The sequence below is a fragment of the Lupinus angustifolius genome, unplaced genomic scaffold (genome assembly GCF_001865875.1).
Source record: "Lupinus angustifolius cultivar Tanjil unplaced genomic scaffold, LupAngTanjil_v1.0 Scaffold_1_933, whole genome shotgun sequence".
Lineage (NCBI taxonomy): Eukaryota > Viridiplantae > Streptophyta > Magnoliopsida > Fabales > Fabaceae > Lupinus > Lupinus angustifolius.
The window spans coordinates 1,797-22,397 of record NW_017716250.1 but is presented as its reverse complement, the minus strand read 5'-3'; the positions used below and the strand labels follow the sequence as shown (position 1 = coordinate 22,397).

General features: G+C 32.6%; 1 protein-coding gene across 1 annotated transcript; it reads left to right on the top strand.

Moving 5' to 3' along the window:
• The first annotated feature begins 696 nt into the window (after nucleotides 1-696).
• Nucleotides 697-1,068, top strand: LOC109337067. Its single transcript, XM_019573942.1, has one exon. It carries the CDS (start codon nucleotides 697-699, stop codon nucleotides 1,066-1,068), a length of 372 nt encoding a protein of 123 aa, XP_019429487.1.
• Nucleotides 1,069-20,601: the final 19,533 nt, after the last annotated feature.

Here is a 20,601-nt window from a genome sequence, read left to right as displayed (position 1 = left end):
ACCAAAAAACCGAGATGGTATGAAATTGTTAATGATTAAATAAAGCTAAGTTTTTTATCAAATGGAATATTATTGAAACCATTATCCCGGCGTTGGAAATTATTTTCAACAAAGCCGAGATGGAGAGTAAAGAATAAACCAGTCATAGAATAAATCCATCAGAAACTGCCTCACGCCCTTATAAAAACCTCTTTCAACAAATTAGCGCTGCTTCCAGGGAATTGCTAAATAATAGAAATTATTATTTACTATGCTATATTATTTATAATCATGTATAATAATATTTTTTCTTCACCTTTTGTACAAATTAATTTGAATTTGTATAAAAATGTAAATAATAAACTTTCTTCTAATCTTGTTTATTGTTTATGCTTTAGATTTATTTTCCTACTAATGTCTTTGTTGGAAATAGATACAATTTCCATTTTTTGTTTAAATTTTAGGAATATGGTTTAAAAACGGTTCAAGGATTTATTCAGTTCCTTGCAAATCAATATTCCATTTTACGAAGCTTTGGAACAAATGCCTGTATACTCCAAATTCATGAAGGAATTGTTATCCAAAAAGAGAAACTATCATGATGCAGAAGTCATTCACCTTAATGCAAGTTGCAGTACTATCTTGCAATCCAACATACCTCAAATATAGAAAGACTTAGACAGTGTGACTATCCTGATTCCAATCAGAAAAGTAAATATGGGCAAAGAACTTGTTGACTTGGGAGCCAGTGTCAGCCTAATGTCATTGCCGATGATGAGGAGAACTGAAGGTATTCAACTGAAGTCAACTAGAATGTCTCTACAAATTGTAGATAGATCTATAAAATATCAAGATGGAGTTGTTGAAGACGTTCTAGTTAAAGTTGACAGATTTCTCATTCTTGTTAACTTTGTTGTCATTGGCATTTATGAAGATGTAGAAATAGCTCTCGTTTTGGGGAGGCCATTCATGAGAACAGTGAAAATGGGTATAGACATGGAAAATGGCAAAATGAAAGTCCATATAGATAATGAAGAAATTCAGTTTGAAATTTTCGAGGCGAAGCATCATCCAATAGACAAGGGGTAATGCTTTCAAATAGATGTTCTTGATGAGATTTGTGAGATGCCTACAGATTTTGTAGAGGGGATTAGATCAAAGAACTGGTCAAAACTCTTGATGCAACAAAGAAGATCCTCCCTTCATAAGAAAAGTTGGAAGATAGCCAGAGTGGAAACAACAAATTGACATTGTAGTTGGAGTTGAAGGAACTTCTGGCCCATTTGAAATATGTGTTTCTGGAAAGAAAAACTAACAAACCAGTATTTATCAGCAATCTACTTTCCACTCCGGAAGAGCAAAAATTGGTTCAAGTATTGGAATAGCACCCAAAAGCACTTGGTTGGACATTGACAGATCTGAATGGAATTAGTCCACCATACTGTATGCACAAAATTATGATGGAATAAGATTACAAACATTATGCACAATCGCAAAGAAGATGCTTGAAGTGGTATGGTTTACCCTACTTCAGATATCAAATGGGTAAGTCTGGTTTAGGTAGTACCTAAAAGAGGAGGGATGACGGTAATCCGAATAATGGACTGATCCCAACTAGAGTTGTTACTGAGTGGAGAATGTGCAAAGATTACCACAAGCTCAATGCAACCACAAGAAAAGATAACTTTCCGCTACCTTTCATGGATCAGATGCTTGAAAGATTAGCATGGCGAGCCTTCTATTGTTTCCTAGATGGATACTCGGGTTACAACGAAATTGTTGTCGATCCATTAGACAAAGAAAATACATCATTTACTTGTCCTTTTGACGTGTATGCTTATTGGAAAATGTCGTTCGGATTATGTGATGCTCCTGCCACTTTTCAAAGATGCATGTTGGCTATTTTCACCGACTTGGTGGAAAAATGCATCGAGATCTTCATGGATGATTATTTAGTATTTGGGGATTCATTTGATCAATGCCTGAAAAATCTGGAGACAGTGCAAGAAAGATGCGTGCAAACAAACTCGATGCTCAATAGGGAAAAGTGTCATTACATGGTTACAAAAGGAATTGTATTAGGGCATAAAATTTCGGCAAAAGGAATGGAAGTCGATAAAGCAAAGATAGAAGTGATAGAAAAGTTGCCTCCACCAACTAACATCAAAGGAATAAGGAGATTTCTAGGACACGCTAGGTTCTATCGTAGATTTATCAAAGACTTCAAGAAAAAAGCTAAGCCCCTTTGCAATTTACTACTTAATCATTATGTTTTTAATTTTGATTATTCTTGCTTAGAAGCATTCAATAAATTAAAACATGGCTTGGTAACTGCCTCTGTCATAACTACACCAAACTGGGATCTACCTTTGGAATTGATGTGTGATGCAAGTGATTATGCAGTTGGTGCAGTTTTGGGACAGGAAAAAGAAGAGTTTTTCATGCAATACACTATGCTAGTAAGGTTTTAGTTGAATCACAAGTTAATTATGCAACTAGTGAAAAAGAGTTACTAGCCATAGTATTTGCTTTGGAAAAATTTAGAAGTTTTTGGATTGGGGCCAAAACTATTGTTTACACTAACAATGCCGCAATCAAATATCTTCTAAAGAGACCAGACTCCAAGCCACAGTTAATTCGATGGGTGCTACTTTTATAGGAATTTGACATAGACATTTGTGACAGAAGCGGTAAAGAAAATCAATTGGTCGATCATCTGTCATGATTAATCCATAAAGATGTCACGAATAAAAAAAGGAAATAATTGAGGAATTAACAGATGAAAAGCTATTTTGTTTTGACAGAACGACCATGGTTTGCTGATATTCCAAATTACAAAGCATCGGGAAGATTAACCATTATGTTTGGGATGAACCATACTTGTTCAAAGAAGGGACTAACAACATTATAAGGAGATGTGTTGATTCTAATGAGGCCTAGAAAATATTATGGCATTGCCATGGTTCAGCATATGGGGGGCACTGTAATGGAGAACAAACTGCTGCCAAAGTTCTTCAATCTGGTTTTCTCTGGCCTACCCTACTTAAAGATGCCCGAGAATTTGTTCAAAAATGTGATGTCTGCCAAAGAACTGGCGGAATTGGGAAAAGAAATGAAATGCCCTTTCAAACTATTTTAGAAACCGAAATTTTTGACTGTTGTGGCATTGATTTCATGGGACCTTTCCCACCATCTTACTCAAATGAATACATCTTGGTGGAAGTTGACTATGTTTCTAAGTGGGTAGAAGCACTAGCAAGTCCAAAAGCGGATGGCAAAACAGATATAAAATTTTTGAAAAATAATATTTTTTGTCGTTTTAGAACACCAAGAGTACTTATAAGAGATGGTGGTTCTCATTTTATAAATTCCCAATAATGAAAAGTTTTAGAATTTTATAGTGTTAAACATAACGTAGAATCACCTTATCACCCACAAACAAATGGGTAAGTTGAAGTATCCAACCGCAAACTAAAAAGAATTCTGGAAAAAATCGTCTCTTCGTCTAGAAAAGATTGGTCACAAAAGTCGGATGATACTTTAGGGGCTTATCGAACTGCTTTTAAATCACCAATAGGTCAAACTCCATACAAAGTAGTTTATGGAAAAGCTTGTCACTTACTAGTTGAATTGGAGCATAAAGCCTATTGGGCAATTAAAGTTTTAAATTTTGATTAAATGATGCAAGTAGAAAAATGAAGAATTAATTACATCAACTCGAAGAAATGAGGTTCCAATCCTACAAATGTTCCAAACTTTACAAGGAAAAAAAAAGAAGTACAATGACTCCAAAATCCGAATGAAAAACTTTTTCAAAGGACAAAAGGTGTTTCTTTTCAATTCAAGACTCAAATTGCTTCCAAGAAAATTAAAAAAAAAATGGTTGGGAACACTCGTAATTAAAGATGTAAAAGAATATGGGGCAATTGAGCTTAAAGATGTAAAAGAATAAGGGGCAATTGAGCTTGAAGATGTTGAGTCCAAGAGAACTTGGACAGTCAATTGACCAAGGTTAAAACCATATCTTGGTGATAGATCATGATCTGTCATCAATGCAAAACAAGACTAAAAACAGGAGTCAAGCTATTGACGTTAAACAAGCGCTTGCTAGGAGGAAACCTAGTAGTTGATTAGTTTTTAAATTTCTTTTTAAATTTATGTTTTTAAATTAAGTTTTGTGTTTAAAGTAATATGTTGTTCTTTAAAAATTTCATATGCATCAAACATCTCCTTAAAACCAATATTTCCATTGGTTTGAGGACAAGCCATCATTTAAAGAGGGGGACATGGTTTAATGCATATGTACAAATTTTAAAGAAAGTTAATATTGTTTATAAGATTGTATAGTTATTTAAAAAGTAATTTGGATGTCCATAAACTCAAAAAAAAAAATTCAAAACCGAAATCAATGTGGCTAAATGAAAAATTGTGACATGATTGCATGATTAGAAAATTGCTAAGCATATCTTGACTTAAGCTTTTATTGAAAAAAATGAGATATATGCTAAACTTTTTGTGAATTGTTTTGCAAATGGAATTTAAATTTACGTAACATGATCTTTGCAAACATTTTTTAATCAAGAAGTGTAATTAAACTTGTTTGAGTCTTTAAACCTCTTAATTGCATAAGATTCATAGGAAGTGATCAAGGCATGTTATTTCTTTAGTTGAACCAAATGGCCAAAAAGTCTAACCAAAAATTAGGATTTCCCTTTGATAAGCCCCTTTGAGCCAAACAAAGTAAAACATTTCTTCAAATTATCCCATAAAACCGAAATTGAAAACAATGTTCTAAAATAGAGCATTAATTTTCAAAAAACAGGTGTTTGAAAGAATCAAGTTGGGGGGAAGTGGTGGACTTGACTTCTTAAAAAGAAAAGGAAAAAAAAATTCTCAATCTCTTTACAAAAACAACAAAACTTGTAAAAGAATGTGAAAAAAAAGGAGATTGAGAAATACAAAGAAAAGGCAAAAAGAGCCAAGATTCTAAAGCTAAGAGGTTGCAGAAGAAAATTATGAAAAAAAGTAGAGTGAAGTGCTTCTTTGATAAAATTTTACAAAATGCTCTCTTTCTACTTGAACTTAACTTGATTATCTAGAAAAACCATGATTATCCAAACCAAGTCTCATTGCAACCGAAAACAAGACCTTAGTAATCCTTCATTATGCAATTTAAGGGAATAGGTGAGACAAAGAACAAGTTCAATTACTACAATTAAATGGTTGAAAATTTGAGTGAAACACTTACCCCTTTGAAAACAAGTTCCAATTTTGAACTTGTGTGCAAAAACACTTTTTGATTGAAAAATATTTTCTTAGGTAAATTGTTACACACTTTTGATGAACAAAAGCATAAATTTTATGTTTGAAGCATTATGTGTAAAAAATTCACAAATCATGAAAAATCTCATTGAAAACATTTTTTTGATCATGCTGAAGCAAGTTGGAAATCTTGTCAATCATATCTTGAAGAGTTAGCCAAGTCTTGAATTCGGACGTGCTTTACCAGTTTTTTGAGGACAAACAAAGTCTTAAGTTGGGGGGATTTGATAAGTGCCAAAAATGCCTAAATTTCATATTCTTTTTATGGCACTTATGCTTGACAAAATTGATAAAACCAACTTAATTCAACGCTTTTTGGATAAAATATCACAATCTTGTATATATACTTTGTGTACTTATTTTCTACTTTATTTTGTAGGATTTAAGTAGAAAACAGATGAAACATTTAAGTGCAAGCCAAGTGCTCAAAATAGGCCAAAATGATCCATATATGACATTCTTAAGTTTGGCGTGGCAAGCTATGTGCTTAGCCTTAACCATGACTCAACAAAACTTGGCCTATGTGGAAAGCATGAAGCCAACATGAAGCTGCTCACTAAGCAGATTAACTCGGACCAAATGCATGCCCAGCGTGACCAAGACACCAACTTGGCACTGTTAGAATCCAACTTGCATGGTCAGACTCAACCTGGTACGATCAGAACACAAGCTTGGCACGAGCCACCACACGCATGGCACACGCTAAGTGCTCATTGAGAAGCATAGAATGGCACCTGGAGCGCCCAGCTTGGAACCACACACATGGCCAGATCAGCATGCATCAAGCCACATCAACATCAGGCACAGTCAAAGCTGCTCAAGCAGGCAGCTCAATACACTTCCAAGAACTTAGTGTGGTCAACAACTTGGCGGTGGTAGAGAGGAACTTAGTGTGGTTTTGGAACTCCTATAAATAGGAGGCACTTCAAGGCTTGAAAATGACATTCCACCATTTCATTCATACACTTCCACACGTCATCCGAATTTCTCTCTTTTTCAACACTTTCTTCTTCGTAATTTCTTGGATGATTTCTACTCCAAAGTAGTTTAGGTAATTTTATTTGTAATTTCTCCTTAATTAAGAGGAGAAGGAGTAATAAAATGAGATGTAAAAAATCATTTTGCAATCTTATTTGTGCATGGTAAAGTGTCTTAAATCCTTGGATTAAGATGGCTAGTGCTCCTAAATTTTAGTTGAATTTTGGCTCACTAATATTTCTTGTAACTTCTTGTTTCATATAGTTGAATTATGTTTAATTTATTGCTTTGGAAATTTCAATTCTTTAGAAAGTGCTTAATGTGGTTTTAGCTTGATCACCTAAAACTTGATTTCAAGATCCAAAATGCTTCTTTTTAAAATCGTAACAATTGAACTAAAAAGTAGGAATACACCTTAGTTTGTTTGCCAAATCAAAGCATACATTTTAAGCAACGTGTAATCAAGGCTAATCAATGTTTATGGAGCCTGAAATAAGGCGTGACAACATATTTCGTCTAGTGTCAGTTTTCTATTAATTAGTATATTTTACAAGGTTTGAAAATCACTTTTTCTCATTGGGGGACTGGAGGAAATTTTATGAACTGATGTTTGGAATAACCAAAGTATAACACATAACTTTCATAAACATTTTTCATAGAAACAAGTTAACAAATATTTCCATCATTCAAACTAAATTTTTTCCTCTAGAATTTCGGCATATTAGTTGTTTATGTTTACTTGTTAGAATGTTCAAATTTCATAAACAAAACCAAACGAAAAATGTATTCAATCTTTATTAGTAATATAACATGTTTATAATAATATTCTATTAGGCAATTCCTTGTGGTTCGATGATCCATCCAAATTCATATGTTAGAGCCAATGGATTAAAATGGATATAATCCAATGTATAGTGTTAATAATGGATGGATTCAAATCCTTTCATCATATCTAATGGATATCCACGGGATTATCCATTTGGATGGATACCAAATCCATCCAAAAAATAAAAACAAAAATATTTTTTCCCCATAAAGCAACATGCAGACCCAACATTGCTATGCAAACCCAACGTGCAAACTCTAAACCAATATTATTAATATTGTATCAGTCATCAAATCGGTTAGTGTACTAGTATAGGGGTATGGTGGTTCAACCAGTGGTTCACTAATTAAACTTCAGACCGGTGAAGTTATATATACATATATTTTATACTAATATTAATGTTGAAAATTAATAAAGAAGTCAATAACTATTTTTATTTATACCTCTGGTTAAAAAATGTTTATTGTAGACCATGTTTTAGATGTATAAAAAATGTAATAGCTGTGTATTTGATCACTCATACCAATATTTTGGTAAAAATACATCATTTTCATTAAAAAATAATTTTAAATGAAACCAGACAATATGACTGCTATGTTTCAATTGAAAATCGGCTGGTATGACTGATATTTACCGGTATTCTTTTGTTCACTTAAATAAATAAAGGTCACTTAATTTTATTATTCTTTTCTTCTTTATTTACTTATTTGTTTCTAACAACTAACTATTCATCACTTTTGTACATTAGAATATCATTAAACCGGTGTTAGAATTTATTCAACAAAACCGAGATGGTATTCAAAGGTACTTAATAATTATATAATAGGGAATTGCTTCGATACCATTATATCGGCGTTAGAATCTATTTTAACAAAGCCAAGATGGGGCAAAAAAGGAATAACTTATTCACATGATTATTAGAAGTAAGTTGTAACTAGAATATTCTTGAAACCATTATACCGGCGTTGGAATTTATTTCAACAAAGTCGAGATGGCGAACAAAGAATAAAACCGACTTCACTCACTTAACTAAATAAAGGAAACACACCGAAGAGAAAACTCCTTTCAACACGTTGCAAAAATTTTCCACAGTCTATTTATGACATAGCAACATCTTCATCAAGTGTGGTAACATTTCTTTAACCATAGTTTCAACCGTGGCTAATGTGACTACAACCGTGGCTAATGTATACAATTAATTTAACTACATTATAACAATGGCTAATTACTTATTTTGTTATTCACATATTCCTCTCCTCATCCTCTCTAACAATCATTATATTCCATAAAATAATGATAAATTTATAAATAAAATTAAATATTTATAAGCTAAAATTGATTCTCAATTTAAAAAATATTATTTCCTTTCACATTTCTTTCTATCATAAAAAGAAAGCAAGATAAATAAATAAGGAGGTACATATAAATCGCAAGGGCTATTTTAGCAATTCCACACAAGAATTTGAATCCCTTCATAAATATGAGATATCTCAACTACCCAATTCCACACAAGAATTTGAACATATCACTCAAGGAAGCTCCCAGCTTCAACAATCATAAGTCTTCTAACCTCTGTAAAGTTTAACAAAGTTGAATTAGCTTAAGGACCTAAGTTTGTTACAAAATAACTAAGGCATTAAACCTTTATTGGCACTAATCAAGCAATTCAACTTTATTAAAAAATTACTTTTTTTGGTATATGCAAAGGAATTCTAGAAAACAAATCTAGTTGCCTTGAGGACCAAAATCTATGATACTGACAATCCAGCTATGAAATTTATGTTCCAGCTTTACTAATTAAGGAACTCAACATTATTAAAAATACATGTTTTATAGAATAGAAATGTTCAAAAGACAACTCTGTTTGTACTTATATGTGTGTATATATGCACACACTCGCACACTCATCAACATTCATTTGATGGAATATATCTAGCCACTTTTGAACATTAATCAAATATATAAATATTAAATTATGCTAACTGTTCTTTATGACTAATTTGGAATTATACAATGCCAACCACACATTAAATATTGGTCAAAACTCAGAAATAATATATCACACTTCATGAGCAAACATTAGGTACAAACATTATCGAAAGTGGAATATATAAGAACAGAAAACGTTATTGGTGAAAAACACAACAGAAAGATACCTTCATGATTCCTTGGTAAAGCACCACAAAGTTCATTTGGATCAGAAAATACTTAAATAAGATGCTAGTGTAGATGTTAATTGATGTGCACTACTCCCAAGGTTTTCCAAAGATTTGAAGCCCTTAAAAATTAAAACTTGTAACTTTTAAACTACATCATCAAAATGGAAGGGCTCTTATAAATTAAGACTTGTAACTTTTAAACTATATCATCAAAATGCAAGGCCTCTTATAAATTAACACTTGTAACTTTTAAACTACATCATCAAAACGGAAGGTCTCAAATAAGAGCATGTTCATGATCAGCATTCATGATACCTTGATGTTGATTGTTGATCCTTGAAAATTAATAACAAATCACTAGAATGTATAATAGCATTATAAACACCCATTTTGTGTTTCAAAATTCAAATTTCTAGCACTTCTAACAACATAACGGTTATATTTCTAAAGCATATAAAATAATATCATAGTTCTTATAATCTTACCCTAAAATTTGCCTATGGCCAAGCTTTATGAAGATCCCCGACTGCAAACATCATGCCTTCCATACAATGTTACGAATGAAGATAAAATATACAAGCACACACTTATTTACCCTTACAAAAGTATAAACTTATTTACCTACACAAAAACACAATCTTATTTACATGCACAATTACGATGTTGAAATGCCTAATTTTATCAACTGCCTCTAACCTGAATGAATCTGAGCGTAAGAACCCCTTGTTCAAGAAATAGTGGTTTTCAATCCTCGGAAATGCCTAAAAGAAAAAAGCATCCAAAGGCTTCCAAAAAAAATTAATCCTAAATCATAAACAATCAAGCCAAAACAATGAATGATAGTTAAAATCCTATGCTATTTTCTGCATATATACACTCTGGTACTGACACATATGTATAGATGAGAGTATGGATTTTGTGCAATGAATATTTTTCATTCTACACACACCCTTTTAACAATATTTTGATAAAAAGGAAACAAAAGTTACCTGATTAGCAGGATGAACCTTCTAGAGATCTTTCACCTGTGACATAAATTCCTTTTTTCTTTGTGGCTGCCATTCTTTTAGTAGCAGCTTCCTACAATGATATGTTTTTCAAATTAATATTAGTAGCATAGCACTACATATGAAACATGATCAATGACAAATTTATAAGAGAAGAGCCAAACTTGCCATCAACATACAAAGCATTGCAAGCATTAAACTCCTACTTTTAACTTTAATGTGTGGAGAAAGTATCTAAATAATTAGAGACCACATACCATTCTCCAATTCTACTATAGACTCAATAAACCATTAGCCAAACCTTCTTTGAAAGTTTACAAGTTGAAAGAAACTAAATTTACTAGGACCTCTCTACTTTAATTAAAGAATTAGTAATCAATCACAAATCAATAATAAACATTTCAGTAATTGACAATTCAAAACTTCTAAAAAATGTTTGTAACAAAATATGGATCAAATTAATCGGCTTGATTTCTCTAATGAGAACAAAATCGCACAGTAATATCAACGTCGTTCATCTAGGAAAAAATCATCACTTCTATCAACGAAAACCTATAACTAGCTGCTCATCTTTGACAAAAAAAAACTTAAGAAATAAATACAAACACGTAGTATATTGATACAAAACACATGGTTCCTTTGCTCATTCCAAAAATATATACTTACGATCTAAGAGTTCTTTTACCCAAAATATGCAAAAACAGGATTTGAGCGATGAAAGATTAAAGTTGGATTGAGTGATTGATGCTGGATTTGAAAAAATGAAGTTGAATTTAGGGCGATTTGAACGAATGAATATGGATTTGGAGGGATTTGAACGAATGAACCAGATTTGAGTGATTGAAGATGAATTTCAGTGATTGAAGCTACATTTGAAACGAATAATATGGCAGATTTGAGAAATTTAGGCGATTTTTCATGGAGGGAGAAAGAAATGAAGAAAAGAGGGAGGAGAAAGAAAAATAAAGAAACAAGTGGGCTTTTTTGTTGCCTTTTTTTTCCAGAGGCCCAACTAGAGTAGCAAGTTTCTGGGCTTATACATTAATTTTGGTACAGGTCATGTAGTGTGGCTGTTTAAATGTGGCTAATAGGAACTTTTCTTGTAATGGTAACACAACTTGGCTTAAACCTTTTTTTACAAGATCACTTACTTTGTAAATTAACAAGCTTTGATTAGCAACATGAGATGAAAATCTAAATTTTTTTGTGATTAATTCATTATGTCATAACTTTGATAAAATGCAAACTTTTTGGAAAATCATTTATGATGAACTTGTGAGTTTGTTTAAAAATCAAAGAGAGTTGTACATAAACCAACCATGTGAGGGAGTGTAAGCCAAACACAAAAATTATGTGAGTTTAGAGAGAAACTTTTTGGTTTTGCACAAATAATTTTGTTTGAATCTTTCTTTACTTGGTTAAACATAATTTGATAGGAAATGATCAAGGCAATTCTTTCAATTAGAATGAGCAACTTGACCAAAAATGACCAACCAAAAATAGGAAACATCCTCTGCTAACCCCTCTAAGCCTTAAGAAGAAAAATTATTTTTAAACACAACCCTTGAGCCTAGTATGGCAATGCTAAAATGAAATCTCCTATACGTTTCTAAGTAAAAAGAGAGCATTTATCAAAAAGAAGGCTGATAGAAAAATTAAGTTGGGGGGATTGGTTGGCCATGTAACGAAGTGTTCAAAAGAAAATTCTCAATCTCTTTACAAATTAAAAAATGTAAAGAAATGCTCCAAAAACAAAAAGGAGTAAAAAGAGATTGAGAAAAATCTTGAAAAGTTAACAAAATGGTCAAAAAAAGAATGAGGAAAGGAAGGAAAAGAAGAAAGGTGAAAAATTTGAAAAGAGACATAAATTTGAAAAGATAAATTATTTTGCTCTCTTTTAACTTGAAAAGTGTCTTTGAATATCTTGAAAAAACCAAATTTCATTGATAGCCAAGCCTCATTACAACCTAAGTAAGACCTTAGTGATCCTTGAAAATTTTGTGCAATAAAACTAAATGTTGAGAAGGAAAACAAAATTAAATTCTTGCAAACCAAACAAGTTGAGTTTTGAGTGAAACACTTACCCATTTGGTTCCATTTTTGAACCGTGTGTGAAAATGCATCTCTTTGATTGATAACAATTTTTATAAGTTAAGTGCTAAATGAATTTTTTAGAACAAGTGTTCATTCTTAGTTTGAAGCATTATGAGTTAAAATCACATGATTATAAACACATATCATGAAACTATAAAATGATGCATAGTTTTGATCTTGTCCAAACTGAATTTTCCTAGAGCCAAGTAGTTATTATTTTACTTTTGTTTGGGGACAAACAAAGTCTTAAGTTGGTGGGATTTGATAAGGGCCAACAATACCTAATTTTCATATACTTTTCATGGCACTTATCCTATGCAAATCATGCAAAACCAACTTAATTCAACACTTTTTAGATAAATTGTCATATTTTGAATGTATATTTTTGTCCACCTCTTTTCCAAATCTTTGTGTGAAGTTTCTAGGAAATATGAAGAGAAGAAAAAAAAAATCAAGAAATAGTCAACCCTAGGTGTCCACATAAGCCACTATTGATGCACACATGGCAAGCTAAGTGCTTGACCACAAGCATGGACCAACAAGATAAAGCTGCTCACTAAGGAGACTGGCATGGACACATATGACCACCCAGCTGACCTGGCACCAACTTGGCTAGGTCTAGCACAAGCCTTACGCGGTCAGACTGAGCATGACACAAGCAAACCTGCTGAAGCAAGCAGCTCAGCGTGCACCTTGGGACCGCTTAGTTGGAATCAAACACTTGGCCAAAGCAGGACAAGATGCTCAAGAAGGCAGCTCAGCATGGCTACCTAAGCATCCAGGCGGGCTGGACCCAGCAAAAAGGTCAACTTGACATAGCCACCAAGCAACTATGACATCATGCATGACCTCACCTGACAAGGCCTCTACGCACTTTTCAGAGTAGCTCACAATAGCCTAGTCAAGTAGCTCACAACTAGCTTTGGTGAGTCAACATCAAGCAGATGATTAAGCTGCTTGGTCATGGACCAAACCCATGATGAAGGGTTTGGTGCGCCCATAGTGGATCAGGAAGGGGGTCAGGCGGTCACGGTAGCCTATAAATAGAGGCCCTCTCCAACTCTTGAAAGGCATTCAATTGAATCCATTCCATATTCATTTCCACTTCTATTCCACTTCAATTCCACATTCTTCTTCTTCACTTCTTCTCTCTAGAAATTCTGGTTATGGTTCTAAGCTTGTTCCAGGTAAATTCTTATAAATTTTACTTAGAATTCAAGAGGAGAAAAGGAGATGGCAAATGTGATACAAAAAGATAATTTTGTAATCTCATTTGGGTCCAAATGCATCTCATCCTTGGATATATGGCTTATGCTTCTAAACATTGATTTGGATTATGGTCTAATTTTATTTCTTTTCCTCATTTGTATCATCTTTTGATTTCAATACATTAAAGTTATTATAATTGTTAAGTTTTGTTTCTTTGAGAAGTTCTTAATGCGGTTTTAGCTTGATCACCTAAAACTTGATTTAAAGATCCAAAAATGCTTCTTCATTAAGTGTTGACAAGTGAACTAAAAAGTATAACCTACACCTTAGTTCACTTGCCATATCAAGCATCTATTTTAACCAACTTATGTTCAAGGCTAAATAATGTTAATGGAGTCTGAAGTAGGGTGTGACAACCTACTCTGCCGAGTGGCACTTAACTATTATTTAGTGTATTACATAAGGTTTGAAAATCATCTTATCATACTAGGACACTAGATGAAGGATTTAGAAATAGTGTATGGAATTAACCGAAAGTATAACACATAACTTGTAATATGTTTTCAAAATCATTTGAGCCTAGAAATAATTCCATGTATCAAACCAATTTTCTCCTCAAGAATTTGTGAGTATTAGTTTATGTTTCCTTGTTAATATTTTTATACAATATAACTAAAAATCATCAAAAAGTTGTTAATCATTATTTTTGCTATAATATACATATATGATCTTCTTCTAATGCAATTCTCTTTGGTTCGAAAAAACCCTATACTATACTACAATCGAATCTTGAAAAGAGATGCAAGTGTAACATAGTAAAGTGTTGATTTAAAAAATTTATTTGTTGATTAAAAAGGCTCCTAAAAACAAAAGTTCAAATCAATTCATGGTTTGTAACTTTGTACATAGGAATAATATGCAGAAGAGTGCAATCCAATCAATGGAGTGTTACTTGACAAATAAAGAGTGAAGAATAATAATCTAACCACTAACATTTACTTTCTATCATTTACTTTCCGCAACTAACATTTAATTTCTATCATTTACTTTTCACAACTAACATTTACTTTCCACAACTAACATTTACTTTCTGTCATTTACTTTCCGCAACTAACATTTAGTTTCAGTCATTTACATTTCCGCAACTAACATTTATTTATTGCATTATTCTTTATTCTTTATACTAACCCTTCGAAATAAGTGGTACGGTTAACTTATTTCTTTTGTTCATTTTATTTTTTGATACCAACATTTCACAAGAAATGGTATGGTTAACTTAATAAAATGAGACCGACTTTTATTGTATGATTAAAAGGAATCCGAAAAGGGAGTAAATAAATAAAGTCACCAAATAAATAAGTTGTTCATCACGCATCACTCTAAAATAAAATAAACTTGCAACAATCAGAAAATCCCTTTCAACAAAGTGACATGTTTTGTTGTTGAAAGGGGCATTCCTGGTTTAGTGAAATCTCGCTTTTCAACACCAACTCAAGTATTCTATTACTCATGTCCAGTAACCTGTTACCCAGGTTAAGTATCCTACTTTTTGAAAATGAAGCTCATTTGATTCTAAGTTCAAATATGTTTCAAAGAATATTTTATCACTTGAGCATTATGTTAAACATAATTAAAAGAACTTATCAAAGAAGTATATATCTTAGAAGAGTATAAAACATCTTGATCTTAATAGCTTGTCTTCTTAAGTCTTCAAGGCCTTCTATTTTTTTCTTCTTTTTGGTGATTTTTGTATTTTCATCAAGAATATGTCAAGGTCAGGAGCAAGATCTAATTCTCAACATCTCCTACCCGGGTCATGAGAAAACCATTTTTAAGGTGAGGAATACACTCGATCTGACCGACGCAAGATTTTTGCCACATGCTCTTGCGGAGTCACAACTATTTGTTATACTTGCTCTTGTTCTATGTAAGGCTTGCCGCCACTTTGTGGTTGTTTAATTTCTGAAGTTCTGCTTTCCTCCCACTGATTCCTTTGGCGATAAAATATCTTTCTAAGTACACGACAATTCTTGCGACAAACAATTTTCCTTTGAAACGGTTAAAGAAATTATTAGTTGGAGGTTCCTATAGGTACCCAAATCTTATCTGAAACATGACATTTGACATAAGTTTCATGCCCCTAATTTCTATAAAAGGCACAAGGTTGTTTCGTAGTCTGTATCTCATATGGGTTCTTTATAATAGCTTTGGGTGGAACACAGTTTAGTGTGAAATATGTCATTAATGAAGCATGTCCCCAAAAGGATTCGAGGATATATGCATGAATTATCATAGATAAAACCATGTCCAACACAGTTCGATTTCTCCTTTCAGATACATTATTCCATTGCAGTGTTCAATGAGAAGTTAGTTGACAAATAATCCCAAACTTTTTTAGATGGTCATCATATTCTTTACTCAAATATTATCCACCTCGACCTGATCGAAGTGAATTAATTTTCTTGCCAATTTGGTTAACGACATCATTCTTGAATTCTTAAAACTTTTAAAAGGATTCTCATTTTTTTCAATAGATAGACAAATCCTTAGCTACATAAGTCATTAGTAAACATGATGTAATAATAAAGAAAAGTTCCTCTAGCCATTGTGCTCATTTGTTCATATAGATAACTATGTATTAGGCCTAGATGATCACTTGATCTTTCACCTTTTCCGGTGAAATGGAGACTCAATAGTCTTTTCCAATAAACAAGATTCACATGATTAAATTGATCGAAAATCAAAAGAGTCGAATTATCCATTTTGATGAAGTTAGAGAAGTTTTTCTCATTCATATGGCCTAAGAGACAATGTCATAAATAATTAGGTCATAAAGATTAGATTATTATTTCGAGATTAGATTATTAAATTGATTCACATGATTAGATTATTATTTCGAGATCAAGGACATAAAGTCTATTACTTAGATGTGTGCTGCAAACATAAACCACACTACTTAAATAAATAGAACAATTTTTATCCTTTCTTATAAACAAAAACCTTTCTTGTCCAAACAAGAAACATAAATAATATGTCTAGCAATTGTTGGCACTAAATAACAATTCTCTAGTTCAATAACTAAACGAGAGGGTAAAGATAAAATATAGTATCCTATAGCTAAAGGAACAACTCCTGCTCCATTTCGAACGCGTAAGAGTTCTTCTTCTTCATAGGGATTATTTCTACTTTATTAGATGAGAACTATGAATTCTTAATAAAAATCGTGTGGGTAAATAGAATTTGACGCTTTAATTATATTTTTATTCTCTGAATTCATGTAATTGTTTGTTTTAATTGCATATGAATGCTTGTTATTATGTGTTTCTTATGTATTTTTAATGAAAACCTTGCATATTTGATTGTTTGAGTGATTGAATGGTTGATTACATTGTGTATAATTTATGAAAATTAAGCAAATTTAGGGTAAATGGTCTTTAATTTATTAATAATTGCATGTATGTTGTTTTTGGGAAAATCCCTCCTACCTAATGGATTATCTGTGCATAAACATATATGGCTAATTGATCATCTCTGTACAAGTTTTTTCTGCCTAATACATTAAGTAATTAATTAACTGGTGCAAATTCTACAATTTTCGCTCTACTTAATCGTTTTTTTAAGTCACAATCGATTAATTGTCTACTATACATCAATTATTCAACAATTGAAACCCTAAATCCTTTAATCACATTCACCCATACACTAAATCTCTTCCTCTCAAGCTCTCCAAACACATTTTGTGATTCCTATCTCGCACAAGAAGAATGTTTCTTTCCCCATTTATAAATCAATAAAGCTTTTTCCCCTCTATTTCAAAAACCCATATTTTCATCAAATCCTTATCTTTCAACCGACCAACATGAGAGGCATACAAGGCAAAAGAGTCAAGCACACATCTGGTGTTCATCCTTTATCCTCAGAAACAAACATCTCGGATCACCTCCTCTGAAGCTCCATCATGGCATGTCAATGAATCTTTCTACTCTAAAAAGAGCCAATGAGAGAGCAGGACCATATTTGAGGATCGTGCCCTTGAAACAAAATGATTCTGTGACATGCAATGGCTTTTGCAAAAGGGGTTTCAGCTCCCTAATTCTCTTGCCACCTAAGGGATCACTAAGTTCTGCCAATTGACTGAAAATATCTATCAAAGTCTAGTGAAGGATCTTTATGCAAACTTGACTAAATTTTGAAACAATCTCCCCCTTTAACATATTTTCAGTTTGATACTCTAAAGAATTCATCAATACCAAGTGCAGAAGTGAGGATATTTTTTGATTTTATAATCATATTGCACTTTTTTCTTGCCTTCGTCATTCCATGAGGACTTTGGCTTCACTTCCCTCACACTATTGATAACTATGAAGGGTTCATAGAGTCCTTCCTCAATTGCATTCCAAATGTCCAGATCTTGAGACTGTATAAAGATTCTCATTCCGATCTTCCAGAAGTCGTAGCATTCCACGACAAAGCTTGGAGGGCGATTGATGCTCGAACCTTGTCCTAGAAATGATCTTGCGTCCATCTTAGAAACATGATCAATTTTGAGAATAATTTACGAAAAAAAGCTATGGTGCCAATTGTAAGACTAAGATGGCAACTAAGAGGAGGGTGAATTAGTTGTTTAAAACTATGATAGATTTTTTTTGGAAGTTTCAAGAGTCGATAGCAACAGAAAAGTTATGCAGAAAAATAATCAAGTAAATGTAAAGAGATGAAGGAGAAGAGAGTACACAGGGATTTTATACTAGTTCACCTTCTTGTCCACCGAAGGCTACATCCAGTACTCTTGCAACAAAAGAGATTTCGTCACTAGATATTAAGAGTAGCAATTACAATTTCTCACCCCGAGATTTCCTTGTACCTTACTCACTCTCTAATACCTATATCACTCTTTGGAAAACACCCTTGTGAAAGAAAGTAATTCAATACTTTGAATGAAGAAAAATGTTTAACTAGGGAAGTGGATTGCCTTTACAAGATTCTCAAGTTATAAACTCTGACAATCCAATAACTCTTTGTATACTTTAGTACTAATACTCATAAGGTTTGAATAAATTGCAATAACACTTAAGGCAACTTTAGAAAACAAGTTTTGAAAGTTATGAACAAGTTGCACTAGTGTAGAACAAGTATTTCAGAAAAGTATAGATTGTATAAGTGAGTTATATCTTTGTTGTTTTTCGTGTTGTGTATTTATGAAAAGAGTTCCAATGCCTTTATATAGACTTTCTAATCAACCAAAATACCTCTATGAAAAGGTAGGAGTTGTTTGGAATGAAACCATTTCGTTTGGGCTGAAAACTATGTAGTTTGAATATGAAAACTGGTATAACAGCTCTCAGTAATCGATTACTTAATCGATGTAATCGATTACCCAACTAGTCTGTCCAATTGAGAATTTGATTTTCACAGGCAGTAATCGATTACTCAAAAGATGTAATCGACTACTCAACTGCTCTTTCCAACTGGGTAATTATTTACCGTGTTGTGTAATCGGTTACCCATATTGTCTAATCAATTACCTTTGTCAATTTTTGTTGGATAACTCGTTTCTCACTCATGTAACCTATTACTTAGTTCTGGTAATCTGTTACTTAGTCATAATAACCTCTTACTTAGATTTAGTAACCTGTTATAAGTATTTTGAAAATCGTTTTCATTTATACTTGTGTTTACCAATTGTTTTTTAAAATACTTTTGAGCATTACTACTAAGTTTATAGTTTAGAATATAAGGATATAAGTACCTTAAGACTTAGATTCTAAATGCTTGAAGCTTTGTCTTCATTGTCTTCATAAGTATTCTTCCTTTTCTTCTTTTATGTGATGTTGGTGTCTTCATCAAAACCGTGCCAAGGTTAGGAGCCAGATCTTCTTCACATTGTTAATCTTTGATTATATAATTCCATATGATTATGGAAACGAGAATTGATCTACTTTTAACCATTTGATGGTTTATAAATATTTTATGGAAAAACCATCGAATGCATATTTAACGTACAACATTAAAGTGTTGTCATATGAAAATTGATGACAGAGTAATTTAATACATCATTTTCTTCATCTTAATTCCAAGAACTCGCTACAATGCCCAACCAAAGATTCGTGACTTACATAAAATACATGTATGCAATCATGAATAAGTATTGTATTCAATGGCCACAAGCTATTTTGGAACAAATGATGGCTAAGAGAAGTTAATAAAATGTGAGGTTACCTAATTCTATCTTTAAATTCCGCATCATTGACCACTTTGGGATCTATGTGACTGGTTAGGCTAGTGTCCCAACTTCTCAAAAAATAGCTAAGTTGAAATACCAAACCTTGAGCAAGATGAACATGGAATGATGGGATGATGGAAAATAGTATTGGAAGTCTGACCCACGGGTGGAGCAACATGTCTCTGAGGAGAAGAAGATCATGCTCCTGACCTTGACACGATTTTGATGAAGACACCAACATCACATAAGAAGAAAAGGAAGAATACTTATGAAGACAATGAAGATAAAGCATCAAGGAATTTAGAGTCTAAGTCTATAGGTACTTCTATCCTTATACTCTATAATATAAATTGAAAACTACAAGTACAAATGAAAACAATTTGAAAATACTGTGTAACAGGTTACTCGATCTAAGTAGCAGATTACTGTGACTAAGTAACAAGTTGCCAGAACTAAGTAATATGTTACATGAGTAAGAAACAAGTTACCCAATAAAAATTGAACATGGTAATCGACTACTCTCTCTGAGTAACCGATTACACGGTTACAGTATGTGAGAGTAACCGATTACACAATGTGGTAATCAATTACTTAATTGGACAGAATGCTTGGGTAATGGATTACGTCGATGATGTAATCGATTACTAGGAGTTATTATACCAATTTTTCAGATTCAAACTAAACAGCTTTCACCCTAATCGTAATGATTTCATTCCAATGGACTCCTACCTTTTCATAGAGGTGTTTGATAAGTGCCAAAATGCCTAAATTTCATATACTTTTTATGACACTTATCCTTGACAA

Coding starts and splice junctions, on each gene's coding strand:
- LOC109337067 (XM_019573942.1), top strand. CDS start 697: ATGGGCAAAGAACTTGTTGACTTGGGAGCCAGTGTCAGCCTAATGTCA.